The sequence below is a fragment of the Dipodomys spectabilis genome, unplaced genomic scaffold (genome assembly GCF_019054845.1).
Source record: "Dipodomys spectabilis isolate Male_0828 unplaced genomic scaffold, ASM1905484v1 ptg000024l, whole genome shotgun sequence".
NCBI lineage: Eukaryota > Metazoa > Chordata > Mammalia > Rodentia > Heteromyidae > Dipodomys > Dipodomys spectabilis.
In genome coordinates this window covers 16,118,704-16,146,693 of record NW_024870701.1, presented here as the reverse complement: position 1 = coordinate 16,146,693, position 27,990 = coordinate 16,118,704, and the positions used below count along the sequence as shown (strand labels likewise).

At 38.7% G+C, this 27,990-nt stretch overlaps 1 protein-coding gene and 1 long non-coding RNA gene across 2 annotated transcripts; both read left to right on the top strand.

Moving 5' to 3' along the window:
- On the top strand, positions 1-25,193 carry Tpgs2 (tubulin polyglutamylase complex subunit 2). Its single transcript, XM_042675137.1, has 7 exons — positions 1-347; positions 11,463-11,542; positions 16,029-16,116; positions 18,069-18,197; positions 21,635-21,748; positions 23,328-23,488; positions 24,513-25,193. Exons 1-7 carry the CDS (start codon positions 266-268, stop codon positions 24,732-24,734), a joined length of 876 nt encoding a protein of 291 aa, XP_042531071.1. The 5' UTR covers positions 1-265; the 3' UTR covers positions 24,735-25,193.
- Positions 25,194-25,308: 115 nt separating this feature from the next.
- Positions 25,309-27,344, top strand: LOC122104313. The gene is made up of 2 exons (XR_006146910.1): positions 25,309-26,219; positions 26,965-27,344. It is a non-coding gene; the product is annotated as an uncharacterized LOC122104313 (long non-coding RNA).
- Positions 27,345-27,990: the final 646 nt, after the last annotated feature.

Genomic DNA, 27,990 nt, shown 5'->3' with positions numbered 1-27,990 from the left:
GGGTCGCGGAGGTGTGGTGTGGAGTAGAGCCCCGGACCGTGGGAACCAGTGCCCCACCGAACTGCTGCTGCCGGGCCAGCCGAGGGCCCCCATCCCCAACCCGTCCAGCTCTCAGGCGTGAAGAACTACAACTCCCAGCATGCCTTGAGCCCGACGGCCGGGGACGCTGAGGCGGGGACGGGCCCTCCAGTCTCCCCCTCCCCGCCGGCTTTCCTCACGGGTCCTCCTGGCTCTCCCGGCCGCGCGCGGAACTGGGACTCGAGCCATGGAGGACGCGTCGCCTCCGCTGCTGAACAACAGCAAGCCACACCTGGAGAAGCTGACCCTGGGCGTCACCCGTATTCTGGGTGAGTGGCGGCGGCGAGCCTGGGACGGAGGAGGGAGGGACGAGGCGACCGGGACGCGGAGAATTGGTGGCTGAATGGGGAAGGCAGGGGAGCCGGGTGCGTGCCGGGCGGGGAGGGGGTTTGCCTGCGAGCGTGTTCCGAGCCGGGAGGGGTTCCCCTCGCCCACCCTGCCCTCCTGGGCCCGAAAGGACACGCGGATGCTGGGCAAAGCGGTGTCCGCAGTCAAGGCAGTGACCTTGACACCCCGGGGCGGGAGAATGAGCTGGGAACTGACTGATGCAGCCTGCCTTCCCGGGACTACCTGCAGCGATCCCCAAAAGATCCAAGCTCGCACTGCCCAGTACCTCGAGTTTGCCTTCCAACCTCCATCGAGTGAGTGATGTTATACCACTGTACTAGACCCGAAGATGAAAGAGAGAAAAAGACAAGTTATGTAGGGGCGGGGCCGGAGGCAGGAGTATAATCTAGCAGCCTGGAAAAGGAGGTCAGAGAGGACCGGCCTTTCTGGGAAGTTAAGAAACACGTCCCAGAGATGTAGCTAGCTAGAACCGGAGAGAAGAATGGCTACCCAAACCTTCTCATTGGCATTATAATAAAATCCACATCTACCATGACCCACAAGTCCATATTTGAGCTGTTGTTCTCTTTTTTCTGTTTTCGCCATGGTGGCCATCTTGCTGTTAAGGCCATAACCCTACAACACATGTAGCTTGTTCTTGCTTCAAGACTTCTGCAGTTCCCTTGGGCTTCCACTCATTTTCCTCTGAATGTCCCTTACATCATTTGGATACCTGATCAAATGAGCGTTAAACAATTCCCAAGTAGTTTCCAATACCCTTTCCTTTTTATGGCTTCCCCTTTCTTTTTCATGAGAGTAGCACTTAGCACTATTTGAAGTTATTCATGTTACTGTGATTTAATAGTCTCTCTGTAATAGAAGTTCACTAACAAGTATGATTTATCCAAGGAATGTGTAGTTTCATATTGAAAACTAATGTAACATAACTTTAATAGAATAAACAATCCACATAATCATCTCAATAGATGCAGAAAATCCACTTGACATGATCCAACACCCTTTCGTAATGTTAACTATGAAAAAGAAAAACTTAAAAGAATAGAACTAGTTCATCCTCATAAAGGACATCTGTGAAAATATCATGGCTAACATCATGTTGAGAGACTGGACATTTTTCCCTTCATATGAGAAACAAAATTAAAACATGCCAGAGGTCTAGAAGACCACACCAAGTTTTATGATTTTCTAGGCTTACAGAACTGAGTGGGTAGTCATACTTTTGGCTGTAAAGGAACAGAACATGAAGAAGTCAAGAAATTCAAGTACAAACTTTCAGAAATTCCCAGTGCAACCACTTGGGACATGCTTAATTCCTCCTGCAGAATGTTATGACATGTTTTCACTAGGGAAGCTTATCTGAGCCTAGATGTCCAAATCTTTTATTAGCAGTCACTCCAGTTGACACCTTTACCTATCATATACAAAGTTCCAGATTCCCCAAAGAAAAGCACATAGTCATTATAAAACATTTTGTTTGCTCTAGCAGTTTGGCCAGAGAATAATGGGAACTTTAACTGACAGTTTCCCAGGTGTCAACACCAACAATCTTAGCCCTATAATATTTTATCCTCGTATAATAAGAATCCACTCTTGACAGGGGAGAATGATGGAAGGACACTGGTTAAGACTTATCCTACACATGAAATGACATGTTGAATTGAAACTTTGCTTGTACAACTATCTATAGATGGCAGAAAATACATTTATTGTTAAAAATCCACTCTTACATTGTATCAGAAGTTCCAACCAAGGCAGTTAGAAAGGAAAATGAAGTAGATATCCAAATTATACAGGAAGAAGCAAGGGTGTCTTTATTTGCAGATGATGTGCTTTTGTTAAAAAGTCTATGAAAAGTAAAAATAAAATTAAGAAAACAGTTCTATTTACTATTGTTATCTAAAGGGATAAAATAGAAATTCGTTACAGAAGAAACCCATGATTTGTGCACTGAAAGCAACAAAAGACTTGAAAACATTAAAGGAGAGTTTGGAGGCATGGCTCCAACCTACTGCCAGCCAATGAGCAAAAATATCAAATACCATGTTTGAACCTTTAATAAAAAACATTAAAACTGTGGTAGACAATTTGCTCCAGGGAAGTTAGAATGAACTTGTGACTTTGAAATTATGTAATCATTTAATCACAATCAAAAAAAAAAGAACCTCGGGGAAGGGAGGGAGGGAGGGGATGGTAGGGGGAAAACAATGGAGGGGGTAACAATGTTCAAGAGGAAGTGTACTCATTACCTCACTCATGTAACTGTAACCCTCTGTATAGTAGCTTTACAATAAAATAAAATTTAAAAAAAAAAAAAAAAAAAAAAACATTAAAAAACACCAAAATAAATGAGAAGCCATTCCATGTTTATGGATTAGAAGAGTTAGTATTAAAATAATTCTCCCCAAATTGTTCTGCACATCTAGAGTCTATAATTACTGTCAAACCTCACCTGTCTCTTTTGCAGAAATTGACAAATTAATCCAATTCCTAAATTAATATTGAAATGCACACCTATTAGCCTGGCCATATTTAAGAAAATAGACATAGTAAATGTCTAAGTCGAAATGACTAAGATGTGAAATTGTACCTACTGGTGCAATATAAAATAGCAGGGAAACGAAGAATTTGACCCTTCCTCAAAAGTTATTTTGTTTTCCAGTCCTGGGATTTGAAGTCAGGCCTGGGCTTTATCCCTGAACTTCTTTTGCTCAAGGCTAGTGCCCTATCACTTGAGGCTTTTTGGTAGTTCAGTGGAGATAAGAGTCTCAGACTTTACAGTCCAAGCTGGCTTTGAACTGCAATCGTCAGGGCTGAGCCTCCTGAGTAGCTAGGATTACAAGGGTGAACAACTGGTGCCCATCTTCCTTCCTCAAAAATCTAAGCACACAATCTAAGCAATTTCATTTCTAATCTTTCTAAGGTAAATATAAATGTGTTTACACACAAAACACTTGTACACTAATATTTTATCATTATTGATAAGTCAGTGGAAACAACCCAGTCCATCAGCTAATGAATGAATACACAAAATGTGATATGTACATATGATAGAAAACTAGCCATAAAAAGAAGTGTATTACTGTTGTGTTTGGAAAAAAAAAATGATTGCGAAACAGTTATATCTATATGTATAATTCCATTCATATGAGATATCCAGGATAGGCAAATCTGTAGGACCTAAAAGTAGATTACTGGTTAGAGGCTGATAGGAGAGGAGTGAGTCTAGTAACTGCTAATAGGTATGAGGTTTCCTTTAGGAGTAAGGGTGTACATCTCTAACAAATTTTGAAATGGCAGATTTTATGATATGTAAATCATCTTGTGGTATGTGAATAGTTATTTTTAAGATAAAAGAATTCCTGCTCTAAATCATTGGAATGTGAAGCTGACAAAATATCACACCTTTGATATATTAAGTGACAAATAGATTATCCGATGAACCTAATCAGAGGAGCTCTATAAAACAAAGTGTTAATAGGAAGCATGAAAAAGATAGGTAGGACTACATGGCAAGGAATACAAACTGAATGTAGCCCCTACCAACAGCAAAGAAGGAAATGAATCCTTCAGGTATGCAACTACAAGGAATTCTGTCAAAACAGGAATGAGCTTGCAAGATGACCCCAAACTCCAGATGAGAGTTCAGCTGACACCTGATAAGCCAGTATAGCTGGTGTAAGGATAGATCAATGATTTCAGCCTAAGCAGAAAACCCAGTCATATTGCACCAGTTCAAGCTACAGAACTGCTAATTTGTGATGTTTATTCAGCAATAGAAAACTAATTCCTCCAAATCCTTTAAATAGAGCAAATGATATACATAAAAAAGAAACACAGTATGGTGTATACACAATTATAAAAGATGAGAGTGGAGAAATATGTTACAACAAATATAATTGGTTGTAGATCATCTGCTAATTAGAAAAAGACTTAAATCTGGCTCAAAAGCCTATTTGTTGTTTCCAAAAGCATACCTAAGGTGAACTAGTTGGATCAGTTTGCCTTACAAGTTAGCAAATAAGATAGACTTAATCCCTAGGGTTCCTTGTGCACAATAAAACACTGAGAAAGTAGTACTCCTAGGGATAATTTCTTACACAGATCAACAAGAAAAGACATCAGATAGAATCTAGAGAATACACATACATACTACTGAAGTTTGTCTGTGATTCGTACCATAGGATATATTCCTTTCTTAATCAGTGAAATGTATTAATGTGTATTCATTATTTCTCCCTGAGGAAGTTAGCTTAAGACTCTGATCACAATGGTAAAACAGTTGGCCCTATCTATAAGAGTGTGACTCCCAGAAAGATGGCATGTGTTCAGTGTTTTTTATAGAAAACAGATGTTGGATCTTGCCTTTTGATCCAACTATCCAATCTATATGTTTGATTGTTCGAATTGAGAAGTATGTGCTAGATTCTATTTTTTTACCTCCAATTGTGATGTTGTGTCTCTTCTGTTCTTCCTGTGTTTATTTGTTCATCCGGTAGGATCTCTGTTTTCCCTGTCTCTCTCATGTTCATGTTGATCTTCTGTATGCAGCATGTTTTTGAGTACTTTCTGGTGTGCTGGCTAGGCAGTAATAAATTGTTTTAGTTTTTGTCATAGTTTTTGTCCTTCATTTAAATGAAAACCTTGCTGGATATAGTATTCTCAGTTGGCAGCTGTTCTCCAACAGCTTCTTTTCTGATTTGGTCTGTTAGGTGTTCTAAAAGCCTATTGTATCTAGTTGGGCTTCTCCTTTTCAAGATTTGGGGAGTTTTCTAGTATTCTTCTCCTTTTCAAGATTTGGCGAGTTTTCTGGTATTCTGTTAACTATATTTCCTATAACTTTAGTTGACCACTCTTCTCTTTCCTCAGTACTTAGCCACAAATTTAATCTTTTAATTGAGTCCTGAAGTTCTTTTCATACTTCTTTCCTGCCTTCTGGACTCTTTTATGTTTATTTCTTCTCTCTCTATTATTCTTCAAGCCCAGAAACAATGTCTTCCATGCTATCTGTTCTGCTGTGGGAGCTTTCTAGTTTATTTCTCTGCCTTTGGTTTGATCGTTCTTCAGGATTTCTATTTTTTTACTGAAGTTGTTCTTCAAGTCTTCGATAGACTTGTTTATCTTTTCCTTCGTTGTTCTTTTTTAACAGTGTAGCTGTATTTTCATTGGATTCTTTTACATTCTATTGGACTTCATTTAGCTTTCTGTGTTCTTCATGAAGTCTTTCTTTATTCTTTAAGTAGCCTCATCCCATTCATGAAATTCCTTGTAGAGGTTTTTTGTCTTTTCATTGAACATTCTTATTAGTTGTTCTTTGCGCCATGTAAGAGGTTTCCACTAGTTCATTATCTTTCTCTTCCTTTGTTGTATGGTTGTTTTCTGGGGTATTATATTTCCCTGATTTCCTTGTATTTCTGTGGTGTGCTTTACCCACTTGAAGACCTTTTTGTTATTGACTTTGGGATACCTGAAGTCTTTCTGGTGGGCTGTTCTCTGTGCTCTCTGTTGAAAAGGTAGTCCGTACTTTCGTAAGGCATGTCCCTTTATTAATGTGGGGTATATGTCAGCTCTAATAGCCCAGTCTAGGTCTGTTAAACTCTTACATACAGTGGGGTAGTTGTTTGCTTTACCTACATGTGCAGTCTTGCTATATGTTCATAAGATTGGGTTTTTATGGTAACATTGGGGTTAGAGTTCTTTGAGGTAGGAGGAATAAGGCAAGAGATAGGGTGTAAGGTGGGTAGTAAGATTGAGAATGGAATTTACTTGGTGCTGGTATAGAGATCAGTTGTGATGGATGTGAGGGCTTGGTGTAAATACATAATAGTAGGGTTCTAAGGTAAGAAAGGATGAGGAGGAATAGTTTGCCAGAAAGATCAACAGAGAAAAGAAAGAATTTTTAAAAAGAGGGAGAAGAATAAAGAAGAGAAAGAAGACACGAAGTATAATCAAGGAAACAGCTCCACTCCTGCCCCAACCCCTCCACCCCCGAAAAAGAAAAATTGAAGTCTCAACCTTTAAAAATTATTAAACCAACTCTAAACAACCCAAACCAAATGGTGATATCCATACATGGAAGAAACTATATACTTTAAGGTGAAAGAGAAAAAAATTTAAAAGAAGACTTAAAAAAAAAAAAGAAATCCCAAAGTGAGGCAGTATTTTGTCTTTGTAGAGGATTTGAGGGGTATTCCCCCTTACTAAGTTTTCTCTTCAAGATCTGCACTTCCAATCTGATCAGCTCTCCAGACTGGCTTGGATGGGTTGCATTCCCTCTATGGAGGATGTCGACAGTGTTTCCCAACCCTTTGTTCCACAGCCCTTGTCACTGCTTGAGTGATGGGGCCTATGTAGAAACCAGCACTCTCATCCACCAACTCTGTGGGCAGTCTTCAGGAATTGGAGGGGCTCCCACAGCCTTTTCTCACTGTTTACCTGGGGCCAGGGAGGGAGCTGTTTACTCACTTGCCAGCTTAGGCCACAGGCTGGCTTTTGTGATTACAACATGGTTCCATTGCAGCCCTTCTTTTCTGGCATTGAGCTGGGGGATAGGTCACTCACGAACACCCCTTCCTGATTCTTCTTGTGGAGCTGCTGTTCTGTGAGGTAGCTGGCTGCTGGCATGAAGTTCCTTTGTTTACTGCTTCTCTGGAGCCAGATGTACCTCCATTTGTGTCCTTTTCCATATCCTCCAAGCCTGCAGTTTTGTTTCCTTCATGTGATGTTGTGGGTACATAGGTCAGGGGGCGGAGGAGGCACAGACCCCTGGCTGTAGCAGCAGCTCATCACTTTTTGCCAAACTGCAGGTACTGCGTACTGTGTACTCTAAGCTGCAAGTTGTAGCCAAGTCATGCAGTGCTGTGGATCTGCAGTCCTTTAAGTGTGGAATTTGTTTCCTTTTTCTCCTGTTTTAGAAGTTTAACATTTGCTATATCTTGATTGGTACTAAATTCTGACCACTCATAATTTTCCTGACATCCTCACTTAACCTGGATTTCTTGCTAAAGCTCCATACCTGCAATTGATCAGAGGGGGTTCTGACTTTTCCCTGTCACTACTTGGCACTTTCCTAGAATCCCTGTGGTCATAATTCCTGTCACGTAAATAACAACATCCTCCAACCTGCCTTTCATGTCTTGACCAGTCACCTTTTCTGAGGCAACAAACTCAAACTATGTATTTCTGTCGTTGTTTTAGTTGCAGACCATAGGAAACAGTCTAGCAAGATTAAGACTAGAAATATACTTCAGTTATGGAATAAAGAGATTACTGGGCATTAGTACATACAAAATCAGAGGAAGAAGATTACAGATAGTAACCTAACTGAGAGAAAAAATGCGCTATTAAGAAGTACATGCAGCTAATGTAAGAAACAAGTTGGGAAATTGGGAAATTACTTTTTCTGTGCTGATGCTTTCACTACATCAGTGCCTTACCTCATGAGATCAAACTACCTCTGAAATTACTCTGAGAAGACTACATCTCTTTTTTTGCCCACTACCTCACCTGCTTATACTTTCAAAACCTTCCTTGCAGGAATTTTGTTCACCTGGGAATCTAGCTTTAATGGAATCGGTGGGATATATTCTAGCTGTTCTGTTTCAGAAATACATGAATACTCTCTAGAAAGAGCAGAAGTGGGTATTCATTGAACCAGCATGCAGTAAGTCCAGCATTATTTTTCAAGGCCTTACCAGTTGGGTATCATTTCTAATGTCTTCTTATCACTTGTTCAGTTTTCACTGACCTCCTCCTGCCTCAGCTCCTGGTCCTTAGGGAAGTATCACTCATTTTAAAACATAGTTCAATATTACTTTGGATTTTTCACTTTTGTTCCATGTCTATCTTGTTAAACTAGCAATAAATTTCTGGAGATAATGTCTTCTGCTTAAATTCTTAATTTCTAGCAGTATGTCCTCACTCAAACTGAGGACTTATCTAGTCCTCCTTAAATACTGGAGAGATGGTTGACTCAAATTGTTTCCTTCTAGAGCATATATTTCAGTTAACTATTGCTGGGTTATTAACACCATCAAAGTTCCTATCTTTCTCAGTTCTGTGGACTGACTGAATTTAGCTGGGTTACTTCTGATTTTGGATCTCTCAAAATTTTGAGAGAATCAAATTGTTTGCAGTTAGATTTAGAATTAGTGGACAGCTTCTGTACTCATATATCTGGTATCCTCAGTGTTCTTCAGCATGGCATCTCTCATCAGTGAGAGTTTATTATATAATGGCTTAGGACTCAAGAAAGGAAAATCCTTAATTCCCTAACAGGCACAGCATATTATATTTGATTGTCATTAATCAAGATAGTTAAAGATCAAGTCCAAATTCAAGGAGAGGAGAAACTTTGCTTCAAAGGAAGGAAATGGGGTGGGTACACAGGGAAAGAAAGTGCTGAATAGTATCCAACTTTGGAGCAAACTCTACCACATAGTTTAAACAGTGAATAATATTATACTATTACATATAATATAGAATTATATATAACTTTATTTTATATATATATATGTGTATATATATTTTTATAGCCATAGACACTAGAATTCCCTGAATGTATGTATTCAGGATCAATCACTATGCAACCTGAAGGGATAGGCAGCATCTTCCATTCTACTCTGTCAGGGACATAGCAAAGACTCAGGTTTAATGGCTTGACGTTCACAATGTCATTTTGCTCTAGCACTATGCTCTGTGTCTTAAAAAGAATACTGAACCAAAGCAGGAAACATTAATACTTTTTATTTTTCAAAAACTTTCATTTCTGCTTCCACACCACTTTGTACCACACTGTACAAAGAAAAGTGAAGATTCATCTCTGTTAGTATAACTGCATTAAGAAAGACTAAGATAGCCGGAGTGCAGAACTCTTAGGCCATACATTGAATTATTTTTCTGCATCTCAAGATTTGAGTTTTCTGAGAATGTGGAGGGAATTTTATTATGCATAGAAAAAATATTGGCATAATTGTATAATCAGAAAGACACATAAAACTAGAAGTCTACCATTGTCCTAGAAAATTTAAAAACTCAACTTCATTAAATTCATGCTTATATTGTCTAGGTTTCATAGTAAGAAAAAACCTGAGGGGGAGAGATTAATAATATGAATATAATTAAATACAGTATATTTGGTACCAACTCTGGCAGTGTTGGGAAAATCAGATTATTATGAGCTGGAGTAATCTGAAATCATTTTGTGGAGGAGGTAGCACTTCATTGTGGACTTGATATAAATAGAATTTGGGTAGGTAAAGAAAATATGGACACATTTGGGTATATATTTCAGGAAAGGGATCCAGCATAATTGATTAAGAGTACAGATTTGGTTGAGGAGAGGTTGGAAGGATAGAAGTAGTAAGAAAAGCGACACCACTGCAGACAAAATTTGTATTAGGAAAGAAGATAAAATTTAACAAATATAAGGCACCTGTCTTCTAGACAAAAGGAGAACTGAGTAAGATTAGAAAGGAAACAAGCTTCGGTATGGGAAAGATACTGTTGTAGTGTGCTAAGGATGGATCAGAGGGGGAAGAGATTTTTGTAGATTCATTAAACCTTACAGTGGTAGGAATAATCTATGCAGTATCATGAAAAGATAAGGTAGATGAGCTTTGAGTTAGTTTGCTAGGGCTACTGTACAAAATACCACATCCTAAGTGGCTAAGAATAGCAGAAATTAGTCTTTGACAGTTCTGAGGCCTCAAGTCTGAAATCATAGCTATCAGGGTTATACTTATTCTGACACATCTAAGGGATGGATTCTGATCCTGCCTTTAGATCCTTTTTTCCCCCTGGTAGTTTTCCCATAATATTTGGCTGCAGCTCTTCCTGCTCCTCTTCCTCTTCTTTGTCTTATAGATGCATCACTCCCATCTTTGATCTGCACATAGCTGTATTTTTTTTTCCATCTGTATATCTGTCTCTTCACATGATATTCCTTCTACAAGGAAACCAGTCATAATGGGCTAGGGATGTGTCCTCCAGCATAAAGTCATCTACACTAATTACATTTCCAAATAAGTTATGATTTTGAAATACTGGGTATTGATGTTGAAGTCTTCACCATACCCTTTGGGAACAAGGACAAAATTCAAGTCACAATAGCTTTCCTTCCAGATTTTAGTTCTTAGACTAGGAACTTCAGAATTGTTGAGTGTGAACAAATGGAGAATGTGCAAGGCTGTATTAAAATCTCTGTTCTTTGGTGAGGCTTCTTTTTTACTTCAGAGTTGGGGGTAAAGCACAGCTCCGCAAGGAGAAAAAGTCCAGATTATTTGAACACCTTTTCCTGTTTTAAGAATGTAGAAATGTGACTTCTATTTTTAATATATTTCCAGATAAATCTAGTTTTCATGATAGCCTAGCTTCTAAATCCTGGATCTCATAGAATAGCATATTATGTTCAAGATGAGTTTTATTTAGAAAGCTAGCAAGCAGATTATATGTCTCATAAAAGTTAATGAATGACTATTCTTTATTTCTTTTTACCATATCATATGTCTATATACTTAGCTTGCCACAAAGATATATAAGATATATGTAGAAGCCAAGTGGCAGTGGCTCACACCTATAATCTTAGTAGTTAAGAGGCTGAAATCTAAGGATTGTGGTTTAGAGCTAGCACAGGCAGAAAAGTCTATGAAACTCTTATCTCCAATTAACTACCAAAAAAGCCAGAATGGAGCTGTGGCTCAAGTGGTAGAGTGCTAGCCTTGAGCAGAAAAGCACAGGGACACCACCTAGGCCCTGAATTCAAGCCCCAGGACCATCACCAAAAAAAAAAAAATATTCAAAGAAGATATATGTAGAGTATAGAACATATTTTCTTAATGTTTTCAAGTATATTATATCATTCTAGGTTATGGAACTGTCTTCAAGAGACATTCATCTAGTTTGTAGCTTTCATCACAGGGGATATCCTGCTAATCAGAGATTCCAGACAGTTCTACAGTTTTCATCAGCAGTTAGCCAACTTTAGTAAAGAAATATGTGATGATATGCCTATTGCAACAGAGTCTTTTTTCTTCCTTCAGAATCTTCCCCAGGTGTGACAGAGGTTACAATCATAGAAAAAGCACCTGCTGAACGTCATATGATTTCTTCATGGGAACAAGTAAGTGCTGCAATGTGGAATACTTTTCTCCCAACAAAGAGAAATCAACTTAAATGCCCCCTGAGAAGGAAAGATCAGATCAGGAAATGTATTTCTATGTTTGGGCACAACTGCCTTCCATGTCATTTTCTCAGCATGAAGTATCTCCTGTGACCTCTGCTAATCCTATGGAAACAGTGGGTATTTGAAGTTGTATATGACAAAACTAAAAGTCCAACAGAGAATAGAAAGAAATCGATGTATATAAATAATCAACATATGTCTAAGTGTTACAGGTAACTTAACCAGATCCATAGCTAGAACCCAATTTTTCTCTGATCATTTGGTCAGTATAACTTTTAAGCTCCTAAAATGATCCAAGCACTATGCTTGCTATTGAGCCTTGGGGATTTTTTAAATAGTAATTTTTAATAAGGCACTGTTCTTACCTGCTGATCTTGCTGTATAAGGCCAATATAGATTTTTATAAGCATAAATACAAACTGGATTAAGTAAAAAGATGTAAAGGGATAAACATCCAGAGAAACTTTGAGAAGTTGTTAAGCAGGCAGATGGTATCTGTTTAAAGGTTTCAACATGGAAGGATTACATTATTCCAAGAACATAACGAAGGAACACAAGAGAGGGAGCAAGAGAGATATCAATGAGCACTAAGACACGTAGGGCTTCATAGATTAGTAGACTGCTCTTTATCTTGGGAGCTAATGAATTAAGTAGGGAACTGGGAAAGTCAGTTTTCTGCTTTAAAAAGATCACTTGGTAGAGTGGCAAACATATTTGACTAGGGGTGGCAGCTAAGAAATTACTTAGTCAGTTAATAAGTGGCTTCAAACATACATGCTATTTCCTGCAGGGTGCATATTGGTATCTTTACTTTATAGATAAAGTCAGGCTTGAAGAGGTTAAGAATCTGTCTGTGTCATACAGTTACCCAGGGGCACAGAGCCTGAGTTTGAACTCTGAATGCCCTACCTCTAAACACATGGCTTATCTACACTATATGCTTCTGTCTAACAGAAGACAGTGCTGTGGGAGTCTTGCCCAATAGTCAGGCAGCTTATGGGCATGTGCTCAGTTCTACCAGCATGATTCTTCTCTTTGGCTCAAGCCAGTAGCAACTCAGTAAGTGAAAGTTGAGGGTTTTTTCCCAGGACTTCAGCTCATCAGCACATCTACTTTTCTCATGGCTTCTCTCAGTCCCTCTGTATTTCAGTTCGTGTTAAGCTTGTTTTTGCTTTTTTTAAAAAATTTTAATCAAGAAATAATTATGGGGTTCCTGTGATATTTCAATACATACATTGTAGAATGCTCAATCATGCTAATGATCATATCTATCACCTCAAACCTTATTATGTGTGGTGAGAACATTTAAAATCCTCTTAGCTATTTTAAAATATAGTACATATTGTTCATTGTGGTCACCATACTTTGCAGTAGGTAGAACACTAGTACCTCTTAAACCATTGGCCAACTTCTCTCTTTCTCTACCCTCAACCTCTGTTATTCTACATCTATGAGTTTGACTTTTGTAGATTCCACATATAAGAGAGATAACAAGGTATTTGTCTGTGCCCAGCTTATTTCACTTTACTGAAATGTCCATATTATCCAGAGCACTGGTTTATAGATTCCGCTTCATCCCCACCAAAATTACTATGTTACTTTCACAGAAATAAAAGAAACAATCCCAACACTTATATGAAACTATAAATGACTCTTAACAGCCAAAGAAATCCTGACAAAAAAAGGAGAAAACTGGAGATGTCACACAGCGAGATTTCAAAGTAAATCACAAAGCTATAGTAAATCAAAACAGTATGGTACTAATATTAAACAGACACATTACCCAGTGAGGTAGCTCATGCTATTCTAACTATTCCAGAGGTTAAAATCTGGAGGCTTGTGGTTCAAAGCTAGCCCAGCAAAAAGTTCATGGGACACCATTTCAGTCAATAAAAAGCTCAGGGATACATGCTTGTCATTCCATCTGTGTGAAAAATAGAAACAGGAAGATCCACAGTTCAGGCAGGAGGTCCTGAGTTTACCCATTCTGTAAAAAAAAATAGATTCATTTTTCAGTGTTGAACTCTTATAAGCTGATCCTTTTCCTATTATTTCTGTAGGTTTGTTTTGTTAACATTATTAGAAATAACACTGAAAGATGTGGCTGAGGCCTGGAGCAGTGGCTCACACTTATGATGTCAGCTACCTAGGAAAGATAGATAGGAAGATCACAGACCAAGGCTGGCCCTTGGAGTCTGAGGGAGACCCTATCTGAAAAAAGAAAAAAGGAAGAAGAAAAGACAATATGGCTGGGGACATTTCTTTGTTCTTTTGGCCTAAGTTCACTGTTTAAGAACTACCTCAGCCAGGTGCTGGTGGCTCACACCTGTAATTCTAGCTACTCAGGAGCCCAGAGACCCTAGAAATGGTATCCTGAAAGAGCCACTCGGGAAAGCTAAAAGTGGCGGGGGAAGGGACTGAAGCACTGTATCACCTAGGTGTCTTGACCTGAAAGATGTGCAGTAAAGCAGCTGCAGAGCCAAGGCCCATCATTTATACTAAGACAATAACTCGCTGTTTTTCATGAATTTGACTTGAAAATTTATCTTAGTACTTGAAAAAGTATTGATTTCTCCAGATTTTTCCTATGTTTATGAATTGTGCACTTTAATACTATTATGAAATCCCATGATTTTTTTCTTCAAATAAATAAATACCAAAAAATAATCCCTAGTACTAGAATTTTCTAGTTTAGAGATGACCAATACCATGTAATTTACCAGACAAAAAGACTAGTTTCCTGGTCTTCACCACTAGATGGCACTAGTAATTAAAACCTTCAGTAGCTGGCCTTTTGACACTACAGAAGGATGAAGAATTTTGTCAGAAGACTGTTAAGTGGCCTGAGAATTCCTTAAATTTCATTTTTTTAAAATTTTATTGTAAAGATGCTATACAGAGGGGTTACAGTTACAGAGTAAGGCAATGAACACATTACTTGTCAATCATTGTTACCCATTCCCTTGTGTTATCCCACTATTCCTACCCTCCCCCACCTCCCACACTCCTCACCACCCCACCTCACCCCCACCCCCACCCAAAGTTGTAAAGTTCATTTCCAGTATACTGTCCTGTGGGTATCATTGTTGTAATGGGTCATCCTGTGTCCTTGTTTCAGGGTTTTGTTATTCTCCTTCCCCTCCCCAGATTAGACAAATGTATATACAAGATGCAGGGTCCCAAAATCAAGTACAGTGACAACAGGGGATATACCATAGGGAAAAGAACATACAAAGGAACAAACAACAACAAAATCACATGGTACATTTGAAACAGTCTTTTAATTTCATTTCTGTGAAATTGGCAACAAGGAAAAAATATAGAAACTGATCAGAATGCATGTTCTATTAAAAACTTGATTTACTAATATGACAACTATTGGGTATTTAATAATCCAGACACAACTGCTTTAAAATCACTGATTAAAACCCCCCACAAAACTCATGTACAGTTCTTGAAGGTGCTGTGGCTGCACATCACAGTACTTTCCTAGTCCTCTCACTTTCCGTCAGGTTTACACCCCTCCCATCTATATATAGTGTTTTGTAGATTCAGTCTTATGTTAATTCTGGAATCTAGATTCAGAGTTTAACATACTCAAGGCCAACCAGCTAATGGTAGAATTCAGAAGTTTACTCTTTCCTTGCTTTATAAGAGTTTCCTACACACAGAACACCTAGACCTGACTTGACAGTGTTACCTAAAGCATACTTGACTGACACAGTTGTCAATATCACATCTTAGGTGGGTCAAATAACCTAAAAGTTTGGACATTTACTAATAGTTGCCCCTTTGCCTCTATAACCACTTCTAGAAGTCACTGTCAATGGCTTCTGAAATGAAACTAGGAAACTCATCCTTCAGTGTGCTCCAGCAATTTGAGTTGACTAGAACAACTGGTTAGGTTCATGCCAAGGCATGAATTAGTTCAAATTTAGGCTTGTTTCTCTGCATCAACAGTTCATATGATTTGTTTATATATATGAAACATCTATGTATGTCTTACTATACTTTTTTTCACTAAGAACTATCCAAACTAGAATAGATTTATTACATTAAGTGCTCTGGCTATGCAGTCTCTGCTCTAATGAGCAACTGTTTTAGCCAATAATTTGTTTCTGAAAGTATTAAATGATGGCAATGACTGTTGTGCTCTTATAGTCAGGCTTCACTTAGGACCTCCTGTCATCACATTCCAAGTGCTGCTTCAGCTTGTTACCTTTGGGCTCCTACTCTAGCTAGCTATTGCACATCATAGCAAACAGACATCTAGTTTGCTTTATCCAGTGAGGCCAAAAAAAGTCAGTGGTAAATTGGTGACTCTTGGCAATAGTGTCCGCTAGTGTCCTCAGTGCCTTAAGGCTATAGCCCTATACCCTCTTTTCTAGCCTTGACCTAACATTCAGCTACTTTGTGCTCCTAGAAAAATAACTGCGTGATGCCTGAGGATGTGAAAAACTTTTACCTAATGACCAATGGCTTCCATATGACGTGGAATGTGAAGCTAGACGGTAAGTTGGCCTCCTTGCTGTGGAAGACATATTTCCTGGAGGAGAGTTTGGATGGAACAGTTCTGTGAGGACCCTTTCAACTTTTCAGTCTTTGAATTTAGACAGCTTTGTTAGTGTTTCTCAGGTGCCACATCCAGAAGATGTGATTTATCTCCCAAACCTAACATACCATCAGTGCTTTACTTCTTACCATCCTGTTCCAGTGACTAGATGAGTATTATCATCTGGAAGCTCAAATTAGAGGACTCCTATTGAAATAAGATGGAGCAAAATATTAGTTCCTACACAAAGAACCCAACCAACTCAAACTTAAAGCCTTGAGTACTACTGTTTGGAGCAAACTTCTCTGGGTAAGAAATATATATCCCCTAGACTCCTTCCTTTATTCTCACTATTGTGAAGACTTCAGGTCTGAAAAACAGGATCTTTCCTCTCTTTCTATATCACCTTAGCCTAAGTGACCAACCTCCTCTGTTTGTAAGCTATCATCATGGCTAAGTGTGTCTAGCCCAAAATATTTGCATTGGAGGCATAGGAACTTAAACTTTGTACATGTTAAAGTTTGTGAGTGCTATATAGACATGAAATGCTCTTATAAATATTCATAAGCTAGGAAATCTTGCCCTGTCTGGGGTTCAGCCTATTCATGGCACAAACTTGCCAGCACTTTTCTCTGTCAGCCCTTTTTACCTCCAAGCCCAACGACATCCCCAGATCTCCTTTAGCTTTTGGAAACTTGAATACTTCCCCACTGCTATCCCTGAGAAAGAGTGACGTCTGGTGCACAGCAGGCCTACAGAGCTGGTGACTTCTCATCATCATGCCTCTGTTTCCTGCCTATACATCTGAGTTCCTGTGTGTGTGTGTGTGATTCCCAAAGCCTTCCTACCTCTTCTATAACTGACATTAGTGTGTAGTTAAATCTTTTCCTTTAATGGCCTAGAAACTATCTGTCACTAGCATCAGTACCCTGTTCTATAGTATAGCCATCAACTTTGGAATCTGGAGCAACAGACAAGGGACAGAGACTAAACTGACACTCCTTTTTCCATATCAGGCCATTCCTTTCAGGAGTCTGCTGCAGAGATGTTTCATGAATATTTTCATGAATGAGTCCCTGTTGATTATAAAAATGTTATATAATTTAATGTTTGCAGTCTTGGTCTTTATTCCTATAACCATACCCATTCTTTACTGTATAGTTCAAATCAGTGATAGAAAAGGCATAAGAAACCTCAGAAAAACTTTAGCAGTCTTTTCTCCTTGATTCTATGATCTATATACCAGCTGTTTCATTGCCTTCAAACATAATAGTTTTTTTCAGACATCAGATTTCTAAGACTTTGTTTGCCACCCTGTGTCCATCATCCTATTTAACAATGGTTCTGTATAATTCTAACATATAAGGAAAATATGCAGCCTTACTGTTCCTTAAAGCACAGATGTAGAATTGATCAAGAAGGGTGCCAGGTTGTCTCCAGATAGTAAGAGAAAATGACCAGTTAGAGGGAGAGATTTTCCAACATGAAGGTGTATAAAAAGAAGAGAAAAGGCCCATTGTAAAAGGAAAGCTGTTACTCATTTGTAAAGTGTTATTCTCCATGTAAAATGTGGACTAAAACAATGGAAAGAAAAAGCAAAAATATTTCAAGCCATTTACTCTTCAAATAGGATTCCTAAATCCAGACTTCATAATTCTGAGTACCTCTTAAAATTATTTTTGACTGAACCATGATAAATAGGTAGTATTCATCACTTCTGGCCCCTAGTTCCTTTTTGTTCTCATGAAAGGCTTATGCATTGGGGCATGGAATGAGTGATCCTCCTCTATCTCTCTCTCTGATTCCTCAGCCATGGACCAAACAGTCCCTGGGCTTATATGGTTCAAGCAGAAATCTTCATGATGACTATGGTAACTAAGCTTTTATGTCAGTCTTTTTATGTTCCCACAGAGCACATCATTCCCTTGGGCAGCATGACAATTAACAGCATCTCCAAACTGACTCAGCTCAACCATTCTTCCATGTACTCACTTCCTAATGCACCAACTCTGGCAGACCTGGAGGATGATACACAGGAAGGTACCTAGCAGAAATTCTTTTGGGGGCTAGATATAACCAGCTTATTTCAGAACCACAGAAGAGGCTTATAGCAGCTTCTCAGAGCACTGAAACTAAGATTTTTTTTTAAAAGCCTATATCAATAAGGGAAATTTTCTTGAAGGAATGTCAGGGTTGGCATCCATATTTTGTTTCCTATACTCAGTTCCGTGTCTGGTATATAGTGTATTTCGTCAATGAACAAATCTAGATTAAACCACACAACAATTCAGTGTCAGGAGTTTTCAGTTTCTTGTATAGAACTAAATTGTGGAGCTTAAATTACTATTTTCTTCTTGGCTCTTGTCCAGAGTTCACTCAGCAACTTAAAGGCCTCCTCTGGATATTAGCCAATGACCCTTTCACAATATGGTAGCACTTTTAAAACAAGAAAATTTCTTCCTAGTGCACTGCAAATCTTTTTTTTTTTAGCGTCTGATTTATAATTTTTTTGTATATATTTTTATTGTAAAAATACTGTACAGAGGGGTTACAGTTACATGAATAAGGTAATGAGTACATTTCCTATGGAGCATTGTTACCTCCTCCTTTGTTTTTCCCCTACCATCCCTCCCCACCACCCAAACTCCTCCCTCCCCACACCCTGAAGTTCTAAAGTTTGTTTTCAACATAGTGACTTGTACACCTGATTGTTACAATAGGTCAACCTGTATCCTGTATCAGCATTTTGTTATTTCCCTTCCCCCCAAGTTAGAAAAATGTATATACAAGATGGAGGGCACCAGAATCAAATAATAGTGAAAACAGGGGTTATACCATGGGGGAAGAACATACAGAAAAAACAAAAATAATCACATGGTACATTATAAGTACATTAAAAACAACAGCTACAAAGATAAAACCTCTTATGTCCCTATCTTGGGGTTCATTTCACTTAGCATCATCTTATATGGTCATATGTACAAGCTTTCTGCTTTTCCTACACATATACTAGTTATTGCAAATAAGGGAAACCATTAGACCTGTTTCTTTGGTCCTGGCAAGTCTTTCCATTTCCTAACAAATGAGGTATCATTCTTTCTGATGGAGGTATAGAATTCCATTGTATATATACCACATTTTCTTGATCCATTCATCTACTGAGGAGCATCTGGGTTGGTTCCAAATCTTAGCTATGGTAAATAATGCTGTTATAAACATAGTTGTGTTGGTAGCTTTAGTATAGTCTTGTTTGTGATTGTTTGGGTAAATGCCCAAAAGTAGGATTGCTGGGTCATAGGGGAGCTCTATGTGGAGTCTTTTGAGGAACCTCCATACTGCTTTCCAAAGTGGTTGAACAAGTTTACACTCCCACCAACAAACTGCAGATCTTTTTAATGTAATCAAAGGAAAGATTACCTATCATTTCTACAGGTCCTGACCACTCTTGAGAGGAGAGACTTACCTGAGGTATATGCACCAGGGGGAAATAACTTTGGGGGTCATTGTAGAGTTTTGTGTGCCCCATTTAGTTAGGAAAAAAATGGCTTATATTTTCGAGTAAGAAAGCCATATTGATTTAACCACATAATCAAAAAACAAAGGAAGGTAACATTTGCCAATCTATCTTAATACAGATAGAATGGTTCTTGGAAAGATTAGATTTATTTAAAAATGAATAACAGAATTTCAGTCAGAGAAGCACAGGCTATGTAACAAGTCAAGAATATATCCAGAAAAGTCCAGGTAAGAAGGGAATTCCCTTTGGAGTTCATTGGTATCAGAAAGTCATTGCAAAAGTTGGTGTTAGCCCATTAGTGAAAGTCTTTAAGAATGTCTACAATAAATCTTGATAAAGAAAAATACATGCGAAATGAGCAGGGTGTAAAAGCAGAATATGATATGAAATTCATATCAAATGTGAAGGAATTTCTTGTGAGGTTTAGGAAGTTCTTATATCATTTAGGCACAAGCCTGATGCTCTACTCCTTCATAACCTGCCTGCTCTGTTGTTTCTGTGTGGACAAAATAATTACTTTAGTGTCAACAGCTTTTGCATTAAACTACCCTACACCAAAGAAAAATGGAAGAAAACAAGGCAGATCAGTTATTATAGTCATTCTTTAAAAGGTATAGATTAATATAAAAAGCAAAACGTGTATTATGTTTTTCAACATACTTAAGCTGATCAAGAGACCTTTCTCTTCTGGTAATAATGGCAGATATGTAAATCAGATCAATCTTCTTGCTGAACAGTAGAAAGCTGGTTAAGATTTAAAAATCGTATTCCTAAGTTTAGCATCAGAAGTAATAAGATCTAATATCAGGTTAACATTCTGAATGAGAAATCCAGGGAAGATGCTTGAAATGTGAAGTTGCTTTTGCCTAGGGTACATTGATATATATTGAATAAACCTATGAACAGGCCAGGAAAAAAATGAAGAAACCAAAAAATATCATAATGAAATTGCTCAAAGTGAGGGAAAAAGAAAAAGAAGCATCTGAAGGGAAAAGACAAGTTACAAAGACAAAGAGTAATAACTCAAAGTGAGATCAACTACTCGAAGAAAATAATTGTCAGCCTTACTCTATACCCAGTAAAAATATCTTTCAAATACGAGGAGCTTTTTATGAAAAAGCAGTCTGGCAACATGCATTCTACTTTAGGAAATCTGTCCCATATATTAAAAGTACCAGAACATAAGGATATATGCAGAGTTTATTTTAGCACTCATACTAAAGTACTGATAAGGTGAATGTGTATATTGATAAAGAAATAGGGGAGTAAATTAAGAGTAAGCCATTTCTGCCAACTATCAAGCAACCACTAAAAAGAATCAGTTACATTCCAAGACTTAGGGGACTTTCTATTATGCAGAAAACATGTGTATGCATATGTGTGTATGTGTGTGTGAGTATATATGATAGCCCATTTTTATAAAACAGTCCCAAAAAAGGAAAAGTATGACTATATCACCCCATTCAGATTTCTCTGCCTTCATGTAGTTCCAGTCCAAAGTAGTTTACTTTATGCAAGCTTCCCAGATTTCCTGACACTGTCTGTTGGTGAAGGAGAAACACAGACAAATAGGCCTAATCCATCCTAAATCCAGGGCATTTAGAGTATAGAGTATTTCCAATATAATACTTGAGAAATATGACTGAAGTCTGTGCCAGTGGCTCACACCTATAATCCTAGCTATGTAGTAGGTTGAGATCTGAAAGTTGAGGTTTGGAGCCAACCTGGGCAGATAAATCCAAGAGACTCTTACCGTTAGTTAACCAACAAAAAGCCGGAACTGGAAATGTGGGTCAAGTAGTATAGTTCTAGCTATGAGTAAAAATGTAAGGCTCTGAGTTTAAGCCCCAGTACCAGCAAAAATGTGAAATAATCTTCCTCACTGTGTTTTTCCAGTCAGGGGTATATAGATCTGTGTTTGAGTTTGTTTTAACATTACCATTAACTTCTGGGTTTGCAGCCAATGAAGACCAACCAGAAAAGCCTCACTTTGACTCTCGCAGTGTGATATTTGAGCTGGATTCATGCAGTGGGAACGGGAAGGTTTGCCTTGTTTACAAGAATGGGAAACCAGGTAAGGATCATGTTATAGTTTGGGTGTAACACTGCCTGATTTTACTTGTCAGCTTGTCACAAAAGGCACACAACTTTCTGACCTCCTGAGAAGCCATCAGGTAGGAGCCACAAATCCTTTTTGGTCCTCTCTAAGTATTCCTCACTAGATTAATTTCTTTTTTTTTTTTGGTCGGTCATGGGGCTTGAATTCTGGGCTTGGGCGCTGTCCCTCAGCTCTTCAGCTCAAGGTAAGCGCTCTACTGCTTGAGCTATAGCACCACTTCCAACTAGATTAATTTCTAAGCCATCTTATGTAACTGTAAAACAGTCAATAGGATTAGATAATAGTCTTTACTATGAGCAATAGTCCTTTTAAAGACTCATAGGCTCATAATATTAGCTAATCATACAGAAAACATGTTATCTTCTATAGTTCTCTAAGCAGGTTAACAATAGCTTCAAACGATCTGAGTTTCTAGGTTGTTCCCAGTGGAAGTCAGGAAAAGAGGGGAGTCATGTGGTAGTTACTAAGGCTTTGTATTCTTCAGCAGCAATTTCTACCTGGCTCCCTAAAAGCAGTTCAGGTCTAGGGACTATGGAACTATAGAGGTGGACCAGGCCATACCCTAATCAGGTAGCTCTGATGGTGTAAGAAGGTACAGACCTCAGGATTACCCTTAAGGGAAGGAGAGATCTCCTGTTGGAAGAATCTTAACAAAATAGCCTTTCAGCTAAATCTTGTACTATGGTCGGAATTATATATGGAAGAAGGAGTAAAAGGAGCATCCAAGCAAAGCTACGAATGTGTAAAGCCATGCACACACATAGAAAACTTGTGAACTTTTGAAAATACAACTGAGCTGGGGGAATGGTAAGTATAATTTAGTGAGCTACACACTTCACCTAAAGGATGAAGTAATTAGACTAGACTCATGCTGAGTCTCGTTAAGAATAGAAGGCCAGGTAGTCTAATAGGGTTCTTTAGCAGGATTTACATGGATAATAAAAGCAGTTTTGAAGAAGGAAAGGACTGGGTAATTGAGGCTCCTTAGGGAGATGTTATAGCTATGTAGATAGCAGATCAGCAGGGTTAGGCTTGAAGTGATCAGAATGGAAGGTCTGAAACAGGTGTGAGGCAGGAGCTGGTCTGAGAGCCCATTGGCTCAACCAGGATATTCCACAACATCTCAGGCAGGATACCCAGGAGTGAACTGGGCTTCTTTATAGACGTCTTTCAAGCAATTTGGATTCCTGAAAGACTTCTCAGAAAAGGTCTGAATCATTCAATTTCCATTGGAAAAGCTGCAAGCATAGTAGATACTTACTGAGGGAGGGGAATGCTGAGTACTCACAGAATAGGGGCTTCAGTTTAGAGTCTTAATGTTCCTCCCAATAGTCAAAGGGCAGCAGATAGATCCATTGACTGATTTATCTGCCTTTGTAAGACTATAAAATAAACTGTCAAAAAGCAACCACTGGAAAATGGGACTGTAAGTTGGCAGAAAAAAGAAACTTGGGATTTTCTTTTACTTATGAGTGCCTATTAACTTTATAATAGACAAAAAGTGCTAAAGTGTTTATTTCCTGTATTACTTTAGGATTCACACAAGATACTGAAATCTGGTTCCTGGACAGAGCATTATATTGGCATTTTCTCACAGATACCTTTACTGCATATTATCGCCTGCTCATCACCCACCTGGGCCTGCCACAGTGGCAGTATGCCTTCACCAGCTATGGCATTAGCCCACAAGCCAAGGTAAAAGAGAGCCTGTAATGTGTATCAAAATCTTTGGAGAAAAGGGTTTCAGAAAATGCCAATTCCCTAACTTCCCTATCTTATTCCTCTGATATCCCAGTATCCTCCCCTAGGGGCAGCTATAGTTACTAGTTTGTATAGCTTTCCAAGAAACTCTTTGCTTGTAAAGCATAAGTGCATATTTTTTTGGTGCCTGTTTAATAGATATTTGAGGCTGACCACCATCTGAAACACATGCCAGGAAATCAGACTGACATACACCAGGTATTGCCAGAAGAACTTTTGACTGGAGTGTGCTGTTCTAGGCTCTTTCATAGTGGTTTACAGCACTAAATTAGCAAGAAAATAAGGACTCCATTCCAATGCAACCTTTTTGTGTGTTCATCAAATAGGCTTTATTTTCCTCAAATGTCACATGACATCTTCTATCTGGTCAGTTTCGTGAGATAGTTGTGATCCAAGAAAGGCCAATATGTAGATACCCTTTGTCCTCAGTGCAACCTGGAAAGTTAGTAGGGAAAAGAATACCAGCATTGGCAGCTTCCCTCAGTAAAAACCTGCATTAGCATCATACCTCCTTCTGGAGGAAGGGTACTGTCTAAATGACCCTAATAGGAAACAGCTACTTTGAAGACAGGATGCTTTTTCCCCTGGTAGGCTCACTAGATTCTAAGGGTTCTTCTCATACTTTATTTTAAAGGCAGTGATGCCTCATAAAGTATATAGCTAATCAAGGGTTAATGCAGTCTGATACCGCTTTCTCTTAATTTTAAGAGCTAATAGAGTTTGCAAACAGATTTTCATAAAAAATTTATACAAGTAGTTGAATATTCTTTAACTGAAACGTTTGGAGCCAGAAGTGAGGTTTTGTGTTTTTCAGACTTTTAATATTTGTATATAATATACTGGTGGTTGCTCAGTTTATATTGTCTTCTCCTTTTCTTTCCTACCTCTGTACCCTTCACTCCATTAAAGAATACAAAAAATGACATTTTAGTGACTGTTTCTCAATTCTGCCTTACAGCAATGGTTCAGCATGTATAAACCTATCACATACAACACAGATCTGCTCACAGAAGACACCGACTCCTTTGTGAACAAGTTGGATCCCAGCAAAGTGTTTATGAGCAAGGACAAGGCCTTAATCCCAAAGAAGAAAGGACCTGTGCAGCCTTCAGGTGGCCAGAAAGGACCCTCAGCAACTTCTACCTCTAAATCTTCCTCAGGAAATTCCATCCGAAAATGAGCACTCCTCTGCCCTTAACTCTTGCACTAGCCCCACAGCAGTGATTTTCATGTACAAATGGTGTCATCGGTAGCCCCAACCTTAGATTCTTATGTGCAAATATAGGCATCTTCCTGACAGAGTCCTAGCCTTTTACTCCCAATGGCACTCAGTCAGGAATTGGAAGGACATACTGAGTAAGTCCCTAGTCACAAGTGACTATCTAAACTTACATGAAAAATTCATATCTTCACTTGCATTAGCCACATTTCAAGTATTCATGTGGCTAGTAGATTGTGTATTGGATTGCATTCTGTTCTAGAAAGTTCTTGGGAACAACACAACATTAGAATACTTCGGAATATTTTCATGCTACTGCTCCTCAGATTATTAATCCTTCCCCATCATCACCTCATTTTACTCATTTTTAGTATTTTTTTTCAGCCAGTACTGGGGCTTGAACTCAGGGCCTGGGAGTTCTCCCTGAGCTCTTCTGCTCAAGGCTAGAGCTCTACCACTTGAGCCACAGCTCTACTTCTAGCTTTTTGTTGTTGTTGTTGTTAATTGGAGATAAGTCTCAGAATTTTCTTGGCTTCAAACTGTGATGGTCAGATCTCAGCCTTCTGAATACCTAGGATTACAGCTGTGAGCCACTGGCACTCAGATTTTGTTTAGTTTCTTATAAAAGGTTGGCTTCCTGATCAGTTTTGTGTTGTGATGTTCACACATTTTGCCAAAAATGCTTCTGCTGTGCTTTTATTTTACTCTGCAGAACTCTTCATGAAGAAGTTTTGATGAAGCCAGTCACTGCTTACAAAACTTTCTACCTGTTCTGCCTATTTATATACCTCTGAGTTGTCTAGCCCTACCCTGTCTGATCCACGGCCTTCTTTAAAACAGGCAGTCCCCTAACTTAGAACAAGGTGAGGGTTCCACAGTTCTTTGTAAGTTTCCTGATATTTAGAAATCATTTTCCCATAGGCACATAGGTCCTACATTCCTGCCAGCCCACATATACCTAACATTAGACACATGATAAATCTGAATTTACCTACTACTTATGGGGTTTCTATAGAGAAAATTGCTCAGGTTTTAATTAGTACTATCTAGGTCCTCATTCTGCAGCTCCAACCAGGGGCAGAGTCACTTCCCCAATCCTAAGATCCTTGAATGGATGTATTTTGAACTGAAATCCCAGAGGTCAGAGTTCTGAAGGGCAGGCCAATAAATGGCACATTCCAGTGTCATTTGGGTCTCTCAACCAGTTTGTCTAATCTTCCTTCCTTTGCACTGTGTTTCCCTGTTAATCAGTGCAGAGCTCTTCTCTCTTCCATAATCTACTAAAAGTCTCCATAATTCTTCACCTGTACTTTTGCTGTGACCCTTTGAATACTTGTGAAGTTTAAAAAAAAATTTTGATTCTTAACTATAGTGATAGAGGCTCACGAAAGAATGTCTTCAGTTCTTCCTACATGTACCACTTCACGATCTCTAAGGAAAACCAAGGTGAGGCATTAGCTTTTGAGGACCATGGCAAATTCTTGCTGGCTGCTTCCCTACCTCTCCCCACTTTTTTAATAGTACAAAGACTTGCAATCTTGGTGTTCAAAAGTATGTTTTGAGTTTCATTTTAACAGACTTGTTCAGTTGCTTTAAAATAAATAGGATGACATGTCAACCATACTGGTTTGCTTCTAATGGAAAATGCTGAAAACCAGGATCATTTCTTAATTTGTAGTTTCAAAACTAACCATTTATAATTCAGTTTTTTTTTTTTTTTTTGTCAGTCATGGGGCTTGAACTCTGGGCCTGGGCGCTGTCCCTCAGCTCTTCAGCTTAAGGCGAGTGCTCTACCATTTAAGCCACAGCGCCACTTCCAGTTTTCTGGTGGTTTATGGGAGATAAGAGTCTCATGGACTTTCCTGCCCAGGCTGGCTTTGAACCGAGATCCTCAGATCTCAGCCTCCTGAGTAGCTAGGCTTTCAGGCATGAGCCACCAGCACCCAGCTAGCCCTTGTCATTTTTAAATATGTGTGGGTGGCTTAATAAATCTATGTCAGATTTCCCCACTTAAAAAAGTATTTTAGCCCTTTTAGGTTAATTTGATTCTTACACTTCAATATTTACAAATGGCCAACGACCAAAGGGAAAACCAACCTTACCAATGTAGCATATAGCATATGACTGCTTCTTTAAGACAAGTCAAGATGAGCTGGGGATTGGGAAATCACCCTGTCTTTCATTGCAACAGATGCCTTTCCACTAGTATCACCTGCAACAGATGCCTTTCCACTAGTATCACCAAGTCCATGGATTACTTCAGTTTGTGTCCAGTTCTAGATTCCACGAATGAAGCATCAGAAAAACCTGGAGAACAACAGTACCCTTCAAACCAGAGGGGATCAATAGGGGTCTTCAAAAGGCTGTTGAAGGAAGGGACTTATGCTCAGAGCACATAACAATGTGCTCCAAGTAAGCCAGAACAAAAAGAAGACATGGTTTTCTTGCTCAAAAATCAAGAAAAAACTACCATTAAAATACATGTGTTTCTCCTTTGTTCCATAATCTCTTGTAACTTTTCTATTTGCTATTTAATGCTGTTCTAAGAAAAAAATAAAACTTATAAGTCTTTATCATTCATTTTTATATTGTACAGTTCCAACTTATCCATTTTATCTGGACTTGACTTTAATTATGAGTAAAGTCTAGGAGAAAAAAAGATGTGATACCCTATATTTTCCTTTTCTTTCATCCATTTCAACAAAAGTGGTTGTCTAATACAAAGCAAAAACATGCATAAGAAAGGCTATAGTAGAGTTCTTTGGTCATGTGTATTTCTGTCATTGCCTCTTTCTGTTTGGAACAAGTTTGGTTCAAATGGAAAGCATGGCTTCTTGGGACTCTCAGTACCCCCACACATTCACTTATACTCGGACTTCCTTTGTCTCAGAACTCTGCCATGTGTGGGTCATCTGGAACCAAGTGCTCACATGGCATCATGAAGTGTGTATGTGAATGGGCAATAAGGAATGTTGGACACACACATAGACACATCTACTCTGTTCACGTGTGTTTTTGGTATCCTCAGACTTCTCAGGCAACATAAGTTCAAGGATAAACTTAAGAATTTCAAGATAGAAAGTAAGCACTGGTAGTTCACACCTGATATACTGGCTGGTTGGGTGCCTGAAATTCAGAAGATCACAGTTCAAAGCCAGCATCAGAAGAAAAGTTATTGAGATTCCCATCTCCAAAATAACCAGCAAAAAGCTGGGCT

Bases quoted from the DNA above. Each gene is read 5' to 3' on its own strand.
- Tpgs2 (XM_042675137.1), top strand. From the start codon at position 266: ATGGAGGACGCGTCGCCTCCGCTGCTGAACAACAGCAAGCCACACCTG. The intron at 16,117-18,068 runs GTAAGTTGGCCT...ATGTTCCCACAG, and splicing joins GTGGAATGTGAAGCTAGACG to AGCACATCATTCCCTTGGGC. The intron at 21,749-23,327 runs GTAAGGATCATG...GTATTACTTTAG, and splicing joins TTACAAGAATGGGAAACCAG to GATTCACACAAGATACTGAA.